Raw genomic sequence first — 20,091 nt, 5'->3', positions numbered from 1 at the left:
GGAGTGTCAGAAGCGAATCACTGATAGCGCAGTGGTGAACAGCCAGAGGGTAGAGTGCTAGGCCTCGATTCACTAAGCCAAGGGACATGAGCACCCTCAAGCCTCACTTCCCCACCTGGGCACTGCCTTGCCTCTGTGCTTTGATAGCTGATAACTGAGCTGCTCCTTCACGTGCTCATCGGTCATTATTCCCCCCACCTCTCTCCCTCTCAAAGTGTTTATGTACTTCGCTCCCTTTTGCTATTTGGATATTTACTTTTCATCTTGCATCATTTAGAAGTACTAGCACGTATCATACTAAGGGTAAAAATCAGTAGTCTCTCATTTTTGTTGAAAATCTTTTTTTTCAGATTGTCATCTATTGTTAACTTTTATTAATAATACTTTTAGTACAAAATCATTTAACTTTTTTGAGATTAAATCTGTATCTTGTTCCTTTGTAATTTCTAGGACTTATTTTATGTCACAAACAGATCAGTCAAATATATTTATGCATGTTTATTCTTTAATTTTTTATGTTTTTATTTTGCACATTTAATTCTTTTCCACCCACTGGTATTTAATTTTTGTATAGTGTAAACTGAGGACTAAACTCCCCTACTCCTAAATCATTTGGCTATTTTCTTAAAAGCAATTTACTGAATAATCCCTTGTTTCTTCATACTTTTTAAAAATAAAGCTTTAGGTACACAAGGGATTGTTTTGAGGAAAATACTACTTAATTTTCAGTGTCTGCTTTTAATAAGAGAAATCCAACTTATTCTAAATAAAGAGCATATACTACTGAAGTATACCCTGACTCAAAGTGCCTACTTTGAAATAAAAAGTTCCTACTTTGTTGTATCTCTTTAACAGTATTAGTAAAGGGATATTTTAACACTTTAAACAAGAAAATGCATTTTGAGCACAGCCTGCTGGTGTCTAATAAAAATGCAACTGAAGTATGTACAACAGATCTCTGTCACTCTCTTAGTCACAATGAATCTCACAGCTATGTAAAAATTTCACAAGTACGTAAGGCGATACTGGTTTTGAATTGAGAATTTCACAGAATGCAGCTTAAATACCTGGAATCAAAACATTTTTTAGGGCAAACGAACTGATATTCAGTATTAATTATATACTTATATAAACTTTAAAAGACTTTGCTACCTTATCTGACAGTTTTTTTAAAGATATAATGACTGAAATTTTACATTATTAAATCTTACATTTTTTTTCACAAAGCTGAGTAACTTTATTTGTTCTTCTGGCAACTTTTGTAATTTGCATTTTCTAACATTTAATTTTTCAAGGTCTTCATTAAGATGTCTCTGAACAGTTTTTATACGCATATTGTAATACATTATTTTTTTCATTACTGTGGTCTAAAAGTAAGAAATAAAACAACAAAAGATTAGGTAAAAGTAAGCATAGGTCATTACAACTGGTATTATCTGAGGACAACATGTTCTACATCCTGATGGCAAGTTTTTCTAACTCAGTTACAAATAATGATAACAGCTGGAGGAACCATGGCTCACAGAGTTCTCTACTTAAATTTAATATGCAAACCATACAATTTCAAAGATGTTCTTTCTGAATAATATTTATATGTGTGACATATTCACATTTCTTTCCAGGAGACAGCATGAAGACATTAAGGACAGAATTTATAAAACAGTAGCATTTAGCTAGTGAGACAGTACTACTAAAAATATATATAGCTACAATTATTCCAATTTGGCTAATTTAAGGAAAAATAAAGAAACAAAAAAGAATTAGGAGCAAATGTAACAATATTCAATTCATATTTTAAAAGCATGGCTAAGAAGTAGGGGTTTTTTCCCAAATCTATAAAAGGATTCTCTAAATGAACTTGTTTTAGGCTGAGTAAATTACTAAATTGTCAATCTAATTCAGTTATCTTAAATTTCTTAATAACAGTGGATCATCCATTAATAAGTTGATCATGGTAAGTTGATTACATCCACCCTTTTGAAATATGCTACCTAAGTGGTGCTTGACAGTTGTATTAATCAAAAAAGACTGAGGACAGTATAAAATAATCAGACATGCTACAAAAATACGACCTGGTTTTTAGCTATTTACCTGAAATAATGAATGTTTCTCTTTATCAAGAAATCTGTATCTCAAAGAAATATAGAAAATATGTGTTTAAAATGTATAAGCTTTCATTTCTATATCTACAGGCTCTTTTATGCAATTTATGTAGTATAAACATAGCACAGTGGTACCTTGGTTCACAAATTTAATTCATTCCACAATTCTGGAGAAAATGGCCACACTGGTGTTCATGCAAAAAAGATGGCCACACTTATGTACATTACCCAACGCAGGGTTCACAAACAAAAACAAAATTTTGTCAAGTACTTCTGTTTGTGAACCAAATTGTACACAAATAAAAGCATTTGTGAACTGAGGTGCCAGTGTATATAACTTAGATTCCAACAGAATCATTGGCATAAAAGACAGAATAAAATAAATACATGGTGGTGCCAGGGATTTAGCTCAGTGGCACCACATCTGCCTGGCAAGTGCAAGGTCCTGAGTTCAATCCCCAGTACCAAAAAACCCCCCAAAAAACAAAATACATGGTATGTGAGCAGGCCAAAAGAACTCCTTTATCCACAAATATTAGGAATTTCTGAAACTGAAATTACTAAATTCCTCTCACAAAAATAGATATTAATAACATAAGACAAAAACTTGTTTAAACTTGTTTTGGAAAAATTGTTTTCTGAACATGATGATATAATTTAAGATGTCATAAACTGTGTAACAATTCCTTGTTATTTATATTACTCCTAACCAAATAAGTGTTATGGTTTAGATCTGGAGTGTGCTCCAAAAGCCTCATGTGTTTGGATGGTGATTGGCTCATGGAAGAACTACACTGAATGTGCTTAACGTGCTGTTAGGAGGGGGAACCTGGTTGGAGTTGGGTCACTGGTTGCATGACCTAAAACTGTGTATCTTCCTCCCTGGCTCCTCTCTTAGCTATCTCTGCCTGAGTTGCCATGACGTGATCAGCTTTCCTCTGCCAGGCTCTTCTACCATGCTTTTTCCCTTACAGCTCACCAACCATGCATGGATTAAGACCTCTGAAACCCATTCTTTAAGTTGCAGGTGAAGGGTATTTTATCTCAGCAATGAAGTAAGTGATTAAGACAGATTTTGGTACCAAAGAAGTAAGGTTGATGCTGTGACTAAACCTGACCATGTGGTTCAGAAGCCTTTGGAACTGGCTTGTAGGAGGCATTTGAAAAGTTTTGGAGATGCAAGCTACGGAAGCCTGAGAGTGATATAAGCCAAGCTTAATGGGAGATTCTACTTGGAGCTCAGAAGACCAGAATACTCAGAGAAATGTGGATGGTAAAGGCCAGTTACAGAATGTTTCAACTGCAAACAAAGAATCCATTGAGAGTTGGGCTAGAGGCCATATGTGTTATGCTCTGGAAGAATATTTGTCCACATTTTGCCCATATCTTGAGCCTTTGTGGAAGACTGAGATTAAGGGTGGTAGACTAATCAGGGCAGAGGAATTTTCAAGGCAGCCCAGCTTTCAGGCTGTCATATGGGTACAACTGGCAGCTTTTAACCAGATTTACAGAGAAAATCAGAGGCAAACAACAGAGCTAAATATCTTGAAAAGTTTGTAATTTCCCCAGAAAGGAAGCAACAAAGTTGGGTCCTTGGACAGCTTCTTTGCTAAAAAGATTAGCATTTAAAAGAACCCAAGTACTTTACATCTGGACCATGGGAAAGATGCTTAGAGGGCATCTCCATCTCAGGAATTAGCAAGACCCCACCCTTTGAAAGCTCAAGGGTTTAAAAGGGTAAACTCCTTTGAAAGACTGAGAAGAGAGGCTCAGGGAATTTTGCTTGAGAGGGACTACCTATAGGATTGGTTCCCAGGGATTTCCTTCACAGTGCTCAGCCATCCATGCACTTAGAAGCCTCTGAAGTCATGATCCAAGAGGGCTTGGCTACTGCTTAATCTGGTGGTATCAGGCCTTGGCATCATCCACATGCTGCTAGATTTATAGGCATGCAGAATGCAAGAGTTGTGGGATCAGGAAGGCTTCCAGCCACATTTCAGAAGGCCTAGGAGGCAAGGCAGTGCTCCTGAGAGTGCAGTGTGTAAGGATATAATACTAAAGCTGAAAGTGCAGTGGAGACCCCAGCAAGTTGGAGAAGTCAGGAACATGGATTATCTGGAGAAAGCTGCAGGCACTGAGTAGAGCCTGTTCAAGAGAGAACCCATGAGGCCTGCACCCAGCAATGCCATAGGTATAGAGCCATCCAAACCCTTTGGGGCTGACATCTTGCTACAAATTGCTCTAGGTTCTAGACAAGGAGCTACAGGATTTAGCAACTGTCCTGCTTGGTTTTGGTTTTCCTTTGGTGAAATTCCTTTCTATCCCCCTATTTCTCTGTTTTGGAATGGAAATGTATATCTAGTGCCACTGTATGTTGGAAATGTTTGCCTCTATGATTTTTACAGGGGCTCCCAGATAAGAGGTTGCCTTGAGTTTCAGGGGAGACTTTGGACTTGGACTTTTCAGCAGCGCTGGAACTAAGAAAACTTTGGCAAGTCTTAGAAATGAACTAAAGGAATTTTGCACAAAGAGATGCACATGAGTCTTTTGGGGGCTAGGGGCAGAAGGTTATGGTTTAGATCTGAAGTATGCCTCAAAAGCCTCATATATTTGGATGATGACTGGACCAAGTGGGATATCTGCATAAGTTAAAAGTGCTATTATGAGGTAGGGCCTGATTGGAATCAGGTCACTAAAGGAATGACTTGGAAATGTATATCTCCCTCTCTGATGTCTCATCTCCTCCCCTCCCCACCCCCCCTCCTCTGTTCTTCTCCTCTTCCTCTTTCTCATCTCCTTCTTCTTCCTGGTTGCCAAGTGGAGCAGCTTTCCTCCACCAGGCTTTTCCATTATGCACTTTAATTTGAGATAGCTGACCATGCATGAAATGAGATCTCTAAAACTGTGTGCCAAAATAAACTTCTCCTTCTTTATATTGTGGGTATTGAGTATTCTGTTTCAGTGATGAGAAAGTGACTAAGGCAACAAGACTGAAGGACAGAATGTCAGAAGATGCTACCTGTTAGTTCTTCTTGGTCTCTTCTTCAGGTTTCTCTTCCTCTTCTCCCCAACCTTTAACACCCAAGTGACACACTACCCATCCACACCACTCCCTTCTGGTTCACCAAGTCCATGGCTTTAAGTAGTATCTTTCTGTCTGCAATTCTCCTATTTATATCTCCACCCTGAGAAACTCTCTTAAACACCAGACTCACATACCCAATCACTCACTGATTATGACCCCCAATAAATGTTCAAAGAGCATTCAAACTTTGCCTAAGGTTAAATGTGATTCTTCCTTCTAAACCTACTCTCTCTCTATCTCATCAAATAAATTACTCTTTTAATTGCTCAAGCTAATAATTTCGAATTACAGTGGTACCTTGATACATGAATGCTTTTGTTTGCAAACAATTTGGTTCACAAACAGAAGTGTATGGCAAAATTGTGTTTTTTGTGTGCAAACATGACAAACATGACTGTGGCCATCTTTCCTATACAAACACAAACATGGCCACCTTTCCCAAAATCATAGAACAAATTAAATTTGTGAACCGTGGCACCACTGTATTTTCTAGTTCTTTGTTTTGTACCTCATATCCAATTCATTAGCCAATCCAGATTGGTTCCACCTTGTAACTACCACCAGAATTTGACTACTTCTTACCTCTTTCTATATTAACACCTTGTATCAAAACATCCACATGTCTTATCTGAATTACTGGAGTAATCTCCTAAGTATCTATTCTGAATTCATTATCTAAAATAATTCCTTTTAAAAGTATGTCATTTTGTTTCTCCTCTGCTCAAAAATTTCCAATAGCTCCCATCTTACTCAAAGTGAAAGCCAAAGGACTTACAGAATTCTACAGATTCTCATATGATCTGTCCCCATCATTCCTGTCATCATCTCTTACTTCTCTTTCCATCACATACTCAATTCCAGCCATACTTCCCTCTTTCTTTTTTTTTGGTGCCAGGGATCGAACTCAGGACCTTGCACTTGCAAGGCAGGCAGAACCACTGAGCTAAATCTCCGGCCCCCATACTTTCCTCTTTGTTGTTCTTCAAATATGTAGAGGCATGTCCCTGCCTCAGGGACTAAAAAATCTCTTTCTCCAGATGTTCGAATGGCTTGTTCCTCACTTCCTTTGATTTCTGTGCAAATGTTGATCCATCAGCAAATCTGTTCCTAACCATTCTGTATAAAACAGCAACATCCCTTCCTCTGTCCCTACCAACCATACCCTTTCTCTCTCCCTTATTTTACTTTCTCCACAGCATTTATCATCACCTCACATGCTAGCTGTTTATTCACCCAGCTGCATATTAGGTGCCCCCCTCAGGAAAAAAAAAACTTCAAGAAAGCAGAAATTGGGTACTTGTATCTAAAAGTTTCACCAAACTGGGTTGATGAATGAGTTGGTCAACTAATTTCTTGGGGCATGTTCCCTGTGTTCACTTTGCAGAATCTTTGCTAGACATAAAACTACAGAGAGGATACAGAAATTTAAAAAATATAACTACTAATGTGAAGTTGTTTTCAGGAGCAATGCTACATAATTTTAGGGAAAAATCATTTGATTAGGCCTAGATCTCCTGCCTACAGGCCACCTATGGCATTTTGAGACATAATTCCATTTTGGCTCCCAGTCACAACTGATACCTCAATGATCCGGAGATGCTGTGATGCTCCAGGACAAGATTACACCAGCTGAAGACATCCGGGAGGAATAAAATCTTCATCTACTCAGTTCCTCATTGTTCTTGGATTGTTACACCTTGTTTATCTGGATGTACTGAACTCTCTGCAAGTTATCTGTTACATCTGTTTCTCCCGATGTACTTAATAAAAGGTGTGGTAAGCTGGGGGCTGTCGTCTTTGCCGCCCAGAGCAGCACTGATCAGACCCAAAGCTCAGCTTCTTCTCAAAGTCTCATTTTTCTACCTTTCCTGTATAATAAGTTAATTCGCCTTGTGCTGCTGTGGCTCACAGGAGACTAGGACTTACTGCAGAGGTTCTAGTAACATCCCCTTTCCCTGTTCTCTACAAGTTGTGCTGTTAATTTTCATTTAGCATTGTTGGAGAAGACATTCTTTCCTGGACATCCAATGACTCTGAACATCTGCTAGTAGGCAAGAGCACTAACCCTTTGATTAGTTGGTATTGAAACATAATTTGTTTCTTATATTAAGGATGAAAAAGAGAATAATCTCAACCTTAGAAAAGAGTGAAGAGAAGAAAATTTAAGAATAAATCCTTGAGCTAGCAAGAGAAGACAAGTTAAGACAAATGGATAAAGTTATTCCTTAACTATGTTGAGATGATGGATGAGCCACAAGGAAAAAAGGCAGGAAGGTCTGCATGTGTTCTTGGCACATTCTAGATACTCAAAAACTATTTACTGGATGATTATCTGAATGAACAAAGGGGAGTGACACTGGACTGGAAAGGAGAGGTAGAAATATAATACAGAAGGAACTATTAAAAAGCTTGGAGAAATCCCATGAACTCCATTTTGAAATTGCAGTTTCCTTGGAGACATGAAAAAGCAGCCCCCTTACTGGAAGGTCACTGGCATTGGAAACCCAAGAGCCACACTCTCTTCAAAATTTCAGAGATGTCCTGGCAGTGTGTGGAGGGAGATCCATTACACTTCCTGGGGATTTCCAACCATCTTTAATTAGATTAAAATCTACCTAATTATTGACATACTACCATCAACCATGGATATTTTCTAATTTTGATACATAACACTCAAGAGGAAATGTGGTTATTTGCTACATTTCTACCTTTATTTAAGCTTTCATTTTTTAAATTTATTTACTTTTTTGGGGTACCAGGGATTGAACTCAGGACCCTGTGCTTGCGAGGCAGAAGAAGCTTTCATTTTTGTATATGTAGCACTAGTTTCGTTAGTCCTCACTTTGACAATTTTTAAGATTTCCTTCTTTTAGTTTTGTATAGGTGACAAACAATATAAACTCAATTTCAATTATTTCACTTTCCAGTATTATCAGCAAACTCTATAGTAACATTATTATTTGTATTTTTTATGTGAAATATCCTGCTCACTGGGCAAAAGTAAAATTGGAGACAAGAACTGACTGGATAATCCAACCTACCATATGTGGACAGAACGAAGTACTTAATTAACCAAACTGAAGCCACAGATACCTGATTAGGAGTACACTTACATCTGCTAGTTCCTTGATTTGCTTCGCGGACACATCAAAAGTGTCCAATCTCTGAAGGCAAGGCAAATGATATAATACATGTGTGGAATAGTTACACAGCTGACAGACCGGATTGGCTTTATACTGAGGATCATTCAAACACAAATCTTTTAAGGAAGGCAGCCCGGTTAAGTTAGTGAGGTCCTAAAACAACAGCAATGACAATGTTCAATTAACTGTGAATGTCCATCTCTAGAGGAGACATTTGAACACTTAAGATCACCCATGGTCTAATGTAATACATTCTAATTACATACTTAAACACATTAATCTAGATGGTACAATGTTTCTTTCTAGTAAAAAGCATATTAAATTCCTAAAGAAAGATAAACAATAATTAAATATCACATTCTATATAGCTATACGTTTTATATATATACTAAACCATACATTCCAGTTGGAACTTGGAGTCATCACGTGAACACACTGATGCATTCAGGCAATGATGCTGCCTCTGTGCATGCCCTTCTGCTAACAACTAACAACTGCCCCCTGGGCACCTGTAGGTCTCTGCTTCTTTCACTTCATTCTGTTATGCTTATCACCTCGAAACATTGTTCTCCACCTTCCCTGTCTCCAAGATACTTGTCAAGGCAAGAGGATCCATTCTATTACAACTGTTATGAGATTCCTGACTTTTCATTGTTTTCTTGTTGGTTTGTTTTGTATTTTCCATAAGTGTCTTTCTACCTATTATGGTCAACTACAATCTAGCTTTCTTTGAAGGCCTCATTTTCCTCACCACCTGTGATGGGGAGAGGTTGATTATGCACTCTTTAACATCTTTCATCCTGATCTTTAAGTCACTGTTTATACTTTCCTGCATGTGTCACCTGGCCCTTGCTTAACTCTTTATAGTCTTGCTCCTTCCTGTTTAATCCCTAATATTTGGTGGTGCATGGCTATAATCCCAGCACTCTGAGAGGCTGAGGCAGGAAGATAGTAAGTTTCAGCCCATCCTGGGCAACTGAGATACTTAGTGAGAACTTTACTTAAAAATTTAAAAAAAAGTCCAGGGATGCAGCTCAGTGCAAAGGCCCTGGATTCAATCTCCAGTATGAAAAAAAAAGGCCTCACATTTTATGTTTTGGCCATATGAACTACTGAAGTTTCAGAATGTGTCAGATAGAGCCTATTTTGTCTTTACACCTTCATGCCTCCTGGTCCCTTTGAGTCAATTGAACTGTCTTCCACTTTCACACCTTAATCTGTCAGGACCCAACACAGGTGTCATTTTCTTGGAAGCCTTGTTTTCTCCCATAAGGTCTGAGAAGATTCTCCTCCAAGTTCTCTTAGTCACACTCCTTATTATTAATTGCTTGTGCACCCAACAAGTTAGATGTCAAGGATCTATATGGGGTTTGGCCCTCAGTGCATAGGCTAAGAACAGTATTTGTATTCTGAAAGTATTATAAAAAAATAAAGACATAATAAGCACTGGAATCCATCTGTGACATAGAAAGCCTAAATATTTTCTATCTGTAGTTCTATAAAAGCAGTTGGAAAACGATTGAGACAAACTCCTTGAATGCAGGGTTTGTGTTTGTTTAACGTTATATTCCAAATATTCATCACTTAGAACACAGTAAACTGCAAATAAATATGTGAACTGAGTGGTTATTAGTTTTCTAACAATCTCTAAGACATCCTTGTACGTTCCTTATTATTAGGATGTTGCCTTGTATAGGAGGATACTATGGCTCTGTTGAACTTGAAAATATGCAATGCTATTTAGTAAAATCAGAGTCAGACCTATGGGAAATTCAAAGGAAGAACCAGGAGTCATAAGTACTATAATAAAGTACAAATAGAATGGGAAAGAGAGGGTGGAGTCAAGTTGCTAGAATTAAGAGTAGGACAGGGTCAAATTGCCAGTGTATATCCAAACTCAATCTGAACAAGTGAGGATATAGCTCACTGGTGTGATCCAAAGATAGGAATGGACCTACAGTTAGGGTAGGACTAAGTATAATTTGCTCCAAAAGGGAGAATTTTGGAGAGAGATATGCAGAGAATTATTTGGTCAATTTCTGTAAGGGTAAGGAAGGTAAACCATCTAATTGTCCTAAGGAATAATGGTATCTTTTAATCACTGGGTGGCTATGATGCACTTGACCATCAGTCTGGACTAGGAGATAAGGGTATGAACCCAGAAGTCTTACACAAAAGTCCCCACTTACATTGAAAATTCAGGTGACACTGGAGTCCATGAAGACAAAAAATCTCACTGAAAATTAGTGTGGTGCCTGGTATGGATGCAAAGTAGGCACAGAAGTTTTTCCATCACTACTAGCATAGTATCTTTTTAGGGTGGGAGGAAAAGTTAAAGATATAAGTCTAGACAGTAAACTAGAAAGCAAACTCTTGAAGGTGAAGAAAAGAATCAGGGGGTGGGGGAGGGAAGAGATAAGGAGGTAAAAGGATTGAAAATGAGCAAGATATGTTATAATGCATGTATCAAGTCCCCAAAATGAACATCACTCTTCTCTACTGAAAACATGTACTAATAAAAAAATCTAGAATAATTTAAGATCCAAGGAAAATGGTGAATGAGCCATGCAGGATAGAAGAATATTCCAGCAAGTGCAATGGCCAAAGTGGAGAATGTGTTAGGTATATTTGGGGAATGGCAAGATTATTGTGGCTGGAATAGAATAAACAAAAGAGGTTTAGAAGCTGTGGTCACAGACACAGTGGACAGAAAGGGTAAGATTATGTAGAGTTTCAGGAACCATTATAAGAAGTATCTTGTACTGTGAAAGAGCAAAGATGAATAGAAGAATGACGTGATCTGACATATTTTAAAGGTCCCATCAGGCTGCTGTGTGAAGAACAGATTGAAAGAGCAGAAAAAAAAGAGGGAGAGTTAATGGGGAGATTTTTTTCCCCTCAACAATGGAACCAGGTTGGTAGGGATACAGGTGCAGAAAATGGGCAGACTGGACCTATTGTGAAAGGAGAGCCAACAGTATTTGCTGATGGATTGGATCTGGGATATAAAGGGATAAGAGGAGTCAAACACAATTATAAAGATTTTGGCTGAAGTTACTGGAAGAATGGAAATGTCGTTTAGAGAAGTGGGGAAGGCTGCAAAAGAAGAAGGTTTAGTGGAGGCAAAATCAGCCTGAGGTAGGGTAGGCGATGTCTATGACTGTGCAGAGCTGTCAGGGAAAGTATAGGTACCAAGTTGGGAGAAATCAGTAGATAAAAGGTAGATAAAAGTCATGTAACATGACAAGATTAATTTAGAGAATTAAAAATGAAAATGCAGGTAGAAATGAGAAAAAATTTCAGGATTGATTAGGGGTAGTACAGTTTTCAGATGCTAGTAGAAATTCTAAAAACTTAAGAGATGTAGCCAGAAAGATGGGAAGAAAATTAAGAGAAAATGACACCCTACTAAATATTTATTTGCTTGGTTTTAGTAGTGAAATATCATTAAGGCTATATTAGTTAGCAAACTCAAATTTTCTGAAGTATAAAGTAGCCAAAATAATGAAATTTTTCCTAAAAAGGGGACTACGTCTTTAGTAAGATAGTTCATGATTCACACTGATAAATAAAAATGAATATTCCACTTAAACATACCTTGAAAGAACATATTTGATTACCAGAAAGGTTTAATCTTTCTAGTTGTTCGTTGGCGTCAAGACATCGACCTTTAATTTTAAAAACAAGATAAAGGAAATATCAAATTCCTTGTTTTACCTCTTGTTCATATCCTATAATAATTCTGAGTTATATATGGTCATTTTCTGCATATAAACAAGAGTAATGGTGCCACTGTATAATTACTAACCACTGCTGAATGGATATCTTCACATCCCATCATAGGTTTAGAAATGCTTTGCAATGAAGACATAAAAATAATCTAAATTAAAGAAATCTAAGTATGTATTTTTATACTGATAAAAATGATTGTAGCATTATCTCAGATTTCAAATGAAACAATACATACCAATGCTGCTTATCAGATTTCCTGCAAGGTTGAGATCATTTAAATTCTTCAAAGTCTGTAAGCCCTAAAAATTTAGACAATGTGTAATTTAGACAAGAGCAAATAAAATATATATTTACCTAACATTTCAGCTCAATCTAGTTAGTTCTTGAGGGGCTGTGAGCATGAGTGTCATGTGCCTCACAAGCACAGGGGGCGATGTGTACCTCAGTGAAGCTAGCTTTGTTTCTCCAAACTGGAACTTCCCGTTATGGAAGGAGGTAACAGGAACGGGAGTGGAGAGAAGAAGAGGAATGGGTGGGAGAAGAGCATATCACACAGATGTTTATGATCTCTGGCAAGTTGCTTAATATCTCTGAACCTCTTTTATAAAAAAGCTTCGAAGAAGGAATAACAACATCTTCCCTCTTAGGCTTGTGAGAAGTAAAGATGGTGTGTACGAAAATCTCTGTACATGATAAAATGCTATATAGGTGTTAAGTTTTTTTGGCAATAATAATAACTAGTCACAAATATTCTGGCCTTTTAACCAAACTATGTGATTTAAACTCCACAGTAGTAACTAGCTTTACATACAAATCACTGAAATTATCTTACCTCAATATTTTTAATAGTATTGTGGTTCAACCAAAGAACCTCCAATTGGGTTAATTTCTCCAAATTTTCAATTTTGGAAATTTTATTATAATATAAATATAGTTTTTTCAAATTTCTACATTCTTGAAGACCTCCAATTTTCTATTTTAATAGAAGAGATTTAATAGTGTTAGCTTGTATTTTGTCACTAATCCTTCTAATAATGTTGTTTCTATGCACATTTCCCTTTACATATTATATTTCATTGTAAAATCAATATCCAACAAAATAACCTAATATTTTTAGAAGGAATATATAATCCCTCCACTGAAATAAACTATATTTAATTTTGCATATTTTCTTTAAATTTTAATCACGTCTATTTTATATGGTTATAATCATAACACACACAATTTTGTGGATTTTTTTAAACTTAAGGCTATCTATAATATTTTTATAACCTTTCACATTTTAATACTTAATAATTACAAATATTTCATAAAGCTTTTAATTTACTTTAAAATTATACTATGTGTGAAATATTTACATTTAAAATTTTTGGCTATCATAAATAATACCATAACAATTAGCTTCTATATAGTTGCTTTCTGCTGTTGAATTACTTTCTATGATAAACTCTTTGAATAAGGATTTCTGTGTCAAAGGGTATGTACATTTCTGTGGCTCTTAAATATTCCACAATATTGCTGCTCAAAACAGATATCTGACCAATAGTGTCTATGTGAACCAATTTTACTACTAAGCAATAGTGGCTATGATTTGATTTGATTTAATTACTAAAAAGTAGAATGTGTTTGCTTTGATTCCTTATTTCTGCTTTTTCCTTTGTGCTAACTAACATATTTTTGCCCACTGATTTATTTTGATCCATGCCACATGCATATATTTCAATAAATTATTTTTCCAAAGTCAAGAATTCTGGAAAAGATACTCCATTTAAGAGTATATGTTTAAACTTACTTCTATGAAGCACTCAGCAATCCAAAGTTCTTTAAGCTGTAAACAAGTCTCGAATCCTGAAATTTCTTTTATGTCTTGAGCAACAATTGTAAGACTTGCTAAGTTAGGAAATAATGATAATCCAACTATATGGGGATATCCTGAAAAAAACATCTCCAGTTTTGAAGCATCTGATCCTTCTTGTCCAACCATCTCATAAGATAACCCATTGCACAAACACTGTTTTAAATGAAAGAAATTGAATTTTTATCTACTTCAGATAATAAAAAGAAGACATTTGTCCTTAGAAATTATAGATAGTCCTTTACATTGATGCTATTTTTGTACTCCAACAAAAAAGAAAGTTGCACCACATATATAATTTGTATTCCTAAAAGGCTCGGGGCAAAAGAAATATCCTTCTAGCCCCAGAAAGGAACATAAAAATGTTTCATGTAATATCCTTGCAAATGTTATTGAAAAGAAATTTGACTTTGACTCACCAGTTCTTTAATTATTTCTTCTTGGTTTAGGATTTCACTTTCAGTCATCTTCTAAAAACCAGTGGTCATAATAATATATCTGTTTAAGAAAAAATGAAAAATTTAAATAAATACTAGAGCCTTGTTATTCCAACTTGAAAGGGTCCTTAGAGCTACTTAGGTTGAACTACCTACTGTGGCTTGAAATCTACACATAGCACATCACCAGCTATTTTTCTGAATTCTGAGAATCATTCCATTTCTTCAGTTTTCTGTTAGTTCTTTTAATTCTGAAAGTAATTCTGTCTCTCTATAACTTCCACCCTTTGTTTGTCATTCTACCTCCTTGGTTCAAGTACAACAAATATAATTTTCCTTCTGTACAATGAGGCTTCAATACTTGAAGAAAGTAGTCATTTCTCATTATCACACTTACCTTGCTCCTAGTTCCAGTTTCTTTAGTTCCCTCACTAGATATTCCTGTTTGTCTCCTTTGAATAGCCTCCAAACGGAACAGATTTCTTAGTGTAATCAGAGGCAAAAAGAAGGTCCTTAGAGCTTAGCAGCTTACCTGGCATAGTAATAAATATTTATCAAGAGAAATTCACTAATTTCTCCTTCATTACACGTGATAACCCAATTCATTCTTGGATTCAATAAAATTAACCCAATTTTCATAATTTTAATATTTTCATTATATATTTATAGACATTCTCTATCTGAAAATACAGGAATCTTTTCCTGACATGATCATTTGACAAAATGAAGTATTTAAAACTAAGTACATTATAATTCCACTCTTTACAACTCTCCCACAGGTGTGTGTGTGTGTGTGTGTGTGTGTGTGTATCTATGTGTGTATATTGTGTATGTGGTTATGCAGGAAGAAAATATGGAAATATACATACCAAGGGGTTTTTTTGTATGAGTTATCTTGAATGCAGATGAAAGCTGGTATAGAATGAAAACACTAGAGAGAATTCTGAAAAAATTGAAAAGAAAAAATTATACTTTTTAACAAGCATGTTTGGCATTGTAAAATATGAACACATAACCATTTATTCATTCTACTATTTGGTACATATTTGGACTGTTTCCTTTTGGGAGCTAAGTGAGTGATTCTCTGAACATTTTGTCATATAGGACAGAGCTACACACCTTTAGGGTTTACACCTAGGAAGGGAATGACAAAGAAATAACTATTGTTATAAGCATTTATGACTCTCACAAATACAATGTTAAAAGAAGACACACATATGAGTATGTAACATATATCTCAGTTCATATAAAATTTGAAAACAAACTAACCTATGGTAACACAAGTCAGGATAGCAGTGATCTTTCAGGGTTGAGTGACTAGCAGGAAGCAAAGAGGGGCCTCTGGAATGCTGATAAAGATATTTTTTTATTTGGGTGCCGGTTCAAAGGGTATATTCACTTTGAGAAAATAAAATTACATACCTAAGATTTGTGTGATTTTTCATGTTATAGTTTAATAAATTTACATTTAAATTCTTATTTTAAAAGCACTTAAACGCTCAGTTTTATTCAGTTATGCAAAACTATGTATATGTACAGACAGGTACATAGATAACTTAAAATTTTAAGAAAAATAGGCAGCGACTAGCGTCTTGTGCTTCCCTTCCCTTCCCAAGTCTTACTAGAACGACTACAGAAATATGGAAATAAGACAAATGTTTAGCTATCCTAGGGTAAGTGCATCAATTTCCAGGAATACTGAGAAAGACCTTTTTGAAGTGATACAGATGGTATCGGACAGAGAAAGAGAAGGAAAAAGGGAGCGAGAGCGCGCGAGAGACATTGAGACGAGAGGCAGACAGGCAGGCAGGCCTTGAGAGAATGGTGAACATCCAGAATAGCCCACGCCTTGCGAATTCCAGATCTTTGTCTCTAGTCTTACTTTTCTATGAAAAGAAGTTGATGAGGAAAATATATGTGTTGCTAAAGATCCAACTGCAGTAAGAGACCCATGCATTTGTGGTCCCTTCAACTCCACACTAGTTAGGTAAAATTTTCTAGCAGCAATCAAAGTGGAGAAGAAAGGTGACTGGATCAATCTAAGATTTGTGCTTTGAAAGGTGAAAGCTGTAGAAGCCGGATGGCTCCTGGTTCCCTTGGAGAACTAGAGAAGACCTTGAGCCTCTTAGATGAGCAGCCCTAAAAAGAGCCTTCCCCAAATGCAAAAGAATGGCCAAGCTGGCCAACAGGACATTCACCTCTTGATAGGGTCTGAAGCTTCATCTGCAAGTCCTGAGTCCATTAGTGATGGGAGAAAGCATAAGGAGGCTTGTAAGTATCAGAAAGTTCCAGGCTCCGTACAGTTCAGATGTAGTCATGCAAATTTTAGGGTTGGGGTTTTAAAAGGACATTTTGTTTTAGCAATTTATTACTGAATTTGGATAAGCTTTTTTTCCTAATTGAGGGCACTGAAGAAGAAAAAGGTGAAATGAGAGGTAACTGCGTATTTCTGTATCAAGAAAATATAATCTTCTTGATTAAATAAAGAGCTATACCTTGTTTTTAAGGAAGATTTGACTCTGTAAAAGTGGATTTGTAATGCTATCTCAAACAGAACACCAACTGAATTTTAAAAACTAAATAAAAATAAGGACTAAAAGGTAACCATGAAGCTTCCAAAAAATCATGGGTGGAAATTTACAGTATAAATAACATTAATTAAAATAAGATGATAGAGATAGAGAAGTAGAGAGTTAAGGAGGAGCACAGATTAGAAAACTCAAAATTGGGCCCAAGTACATGTGGTCACTTGGTGCATAATGAAGGAAACAGTTCAATTCCTTCCGGAGTAGATGTCATGGATACAGTTAGATTTCTCCAACCTCTATTTGATGGGTTGGAGGTTTTAAGGCAGGCTTTGCCCCTTGCATGCCAGTGGGCAGCCAGTCTTTTCTTTAAGGCTCATAGACATTAAACCAAAATATATGGGCTTTTCTTCTTGCGAGTGGTGGAACTACAGAACCTTCCTTTACTTTCTGTACCAAGCAAATAAACCCAGGCAGAGAACATTAGGCCCTGCATTGTATGTGGGCCTTTGATGGACACTGAAATTCTTTTAGGTTGTTCCTTACCAAGTGTTCCCTTGCACCCTATGGTGTGTTATCTGGTGTGGTCCAAGAATGAAGTAAAGACACAGTTGCCCATGGGAAGCAAAGAAGGATTGAGAAGCATTTCCATCCAGGTAGATCCATCATCTAACCACCCTTATTATCCCCACTACTACCACCCTATTCCAACCACTGTTCTCTCTCAATTACTACAACGGAAACTTAACTGGTCTCCTTGCTTCTGCCCCTGGCCCCAATGGTCTATTACTCAGCAAAGTTGTTACATGGGTCCTTTTCAATACTTAACACAGCTCATGTTACTCTTCCACTCAGAATCCTCAAATAGCTTTCTATCTCACTCATAAGAAAAATCCAGAATTCTCACAAGGACCTAGGAGATAGTACATGATCTGGCCCTACAACACTTCTCTGAGCTTACATTCTCCCAGTCTCCATTTCCACTGATGTCCTCCCAGCACATCATTTTCTTGGATTCTGCAATACGCTGAGTATACTTTCACCCCCCTTTTTTGCATTTGCTATCCCTTTCCCTCCTTCCCCACTCTCCCCAGATGATCTCGGGCTGTCCTCACTGGCATAGGTGATTGCACCATGCATTTCTTTCCCAACTGACTTCCGTTTTAATAGAAGTATTCTTCATTTTGTCTACCATGAGTTTCTCTTCCTATGTACTGATCCCAACTTCTTCTGTCTCAGAACATTGTTCTGTGAAGTTTTCCTTTCTCATATATTACCATCTTTCCTTCTCCAGGGTCTCTTTTCACACACATATGACTATTAGGTCTTTCTATATTTAAAAGGTTCTTCCTGTCCTGTTCTATGAATAGCCATTTTTTAGATACTTTCACAGAAAAGCATCTATATAATCATTAGCAACACTTTGCAGTCCTCAACCTACTTCAATCTGAATATATTTCAAGTCACCACAGCTGCTTTTTAAAAAACAAGGTCAAAAATAATCGCCTAATTGCCAAACACTGGGCATGTTTCAGCTCTCAGCTTGACTTTAATAAGGCATTTGGCAATGCTGATGACTCTCTTTTTTAAGATTTTGTCTTTGATTTACCTTTTCTCCTTGGCTTCTCTTTACTTGTTATTCGAAAACTACATTTCAAATCAACTGTTTTCTTCTTGATGAAAAATTACTGATCTTCCTCTTCCTCTTTCTTGTGCAACAAATCCAACTGCCCACACAGAAAGTTCCAACTGGGTGTGTCAGATATCTCAAATTCAATATGTCATGTCTAAAATGGAACTCACTGCATCTTCCCTCTAGCACACTTCTCTCAGTGTATCCCTTCTCTTGATAAATATGCCACCATCTTTCTTATCATCCAAGTCAGAAACCTTGGAATTATCCTCCATCTTTTCTCCAGTTCAGTCACTCATTAAACCCTTCTGCAAATACCTCATAAAATTTCCTCCTCTCCATTCCAAGAGCCTTTGCCTTGATTCAGGGCCTCATCTCATGACCTTAACTTGATGTCATCTCTGCTGTTGCTTCCCCCCAGTCCACCCTCTATACCCTGTGGCTGTCAGCCTTCTGAAAGGTAAATCTGCTCATGCTACTCCACTTAGAAGGTGCTCATGGCCGCCTTGCTCTGACTCCTGCCCATCTCTCAAGCTCATCAACCTTAACCTCCACAGAACACCCCCAGCTCTGACAACAGGTCTGGCCCTCCGCATTGGCCAGGATGTTTCTGTACTTTTGCATATTCTGTTTCTCTCTCTAGAGTATCTTTTCTCCTTGATTCTTCGGTATACTCCATATACCTTTAAAGATTTAAATCAAGAGTCCTCTCTGAAGAGTTTACTTCTTTCTGGTCGTATCATAAGCATCTCCTTGAAACTGGTTTAAGCCAGCACCTGTCTTTGTATACAGCACCCACCACACCTATCAGGTTACATGTTCACTAAGGGCAGGAACTACGAACCTGTCACCATGTCTGGCACATGCTAGTTGTTCACTGAAAGTCTGTTAAATGATTTGAATTTTGTTTTACATGACCATTAAGAATATAATAATAATCAGACCATAAAGGACCATGTTTCTGTCTGCCATGAGAGTTGGTAAAGAGTCATTCTGAGAAGAGTAAATTTCTTTACCGCAAAGTAGAAGTCTTATGTGATCAAATTATTTCCTTCCTTGGGGGTAAAGGGATCAGAATCCACCAATTATCATCGATGTTCCAAAGCAACATCCTAGTTACTCCAGATGAGCAGTATCACGTGGGCCATGACTGCTTGGTTCTCCCAGTCCAGTCTGAATGATGCTAAAGGGGCTGCAAAGGTGACTGTGGCCACCTTCCTTTCTTCAACCTCTTAAATGACGCTGATGGCCTCTAAAGCCACAACCCACTGCACCATTATGGAGGTCCCTTGACCACAAGATTCCCGGCGCCTGCCTACAGATGATGGATGACTGACGGACACCCGGTGACCAGCGCTCACCTTATCCAGAGACAATGGATTCTGGGGCAATCCAAGACAGGTCCTCCCTTACCCCAGGCCTGTGTACCAACTGCCAGCGGCGGTTGCCTAGGAAACCGGCTCTCCGCCCCCGCTACCTTGGAGTGGAGAGCTGGGGGCGACGGGGGCGGGGAAAGCCGCGGGAGAGCGCGTCTGTATCACGTGACGGCAGCCCCGACCAATCAGCAGGGCCAGGGGTC

The 20,091-nt window shown here is 37.4% G+C and overlaps 1 protein-coding gene across 15 annotated transcripts in view; it reads right to left on the bottom strand.

Moving 5' to 3' along the window:
* Lrrc9 (leucine rich repeat containing 9) overlaps positions 1–20,091 on the bottom strand; it is a 130,449-nt gene that overhangs the window by 83,429 nt on the left and 26,929 nt on the right. For 10 of the 15 annotated variants that reach the window (XR_015444981.1, XM_021248003.2, XM_021247995.2 and 7 more), the window contains exons 1-9: positions 19,874–20,084; positions 15,224–15,297; positions 14,337–14,415; positions 13,855–14,073; positions 12,895–13,035; positions 12,298–12,361; positions 11,928–11,998; positions 8,301–8,483; positions 1,212–1,367 (exon numbers count right to left, since the gene is read on the bottom strand). Coding sequence is in view for 14 of the 15 variants with exons in the window: in XM_021248003.2 (XP_021103662.1) it covers positions 1,212–1,367; positions 8,301–8,483; positions 11,928–11,998; positions 12,298–12,361; positions 12,895–13,035; positions 13,855–14,073; positions 14,337–14,384 (882 nt within the window). In the remaining variant the exon portion in view is untranslated. Of the gene's footprint in view, positions 1–1,211; positions 1,368–8,300; positions 8,484–11,927; positions 11,999–12,297; positions 12,362–12,894; positions 13,036–13,854; positions 14,074–14,336; positions 14,416–14,751; positions 14,887–15,223; positions 15,298–19,873; positions 20,085–20,091 lie in introns of those variants that run through there. The other 5 variants (XM_087195192.1, XM_087195193.1, XM_087195200.1 and 2 more) reach the window with 5 other exon arrangements.

Source organism: Heterocephalus glaber, unplaced genomic scaffold (assembly GCF_053883595.1).
Source record: "Heterocephalus glaber isolate CG9 unplaced genomic scaffold, H.glaber_assembly_v1.0 deba00001608, whole genome shotgun sequence".
Classification (NCBI taxonomy): Eukaryota; Metazoa; Chordata; class Mammalia; order Rodentia; family Bathyergidae; genus Heterocephalus; species Heterocephalus glaber.
The sequence above is the reverse complement of the archived record's forward strand: the minus strand, read 5'-3'. Positions and strand labels throughout refer to the sequence as shown.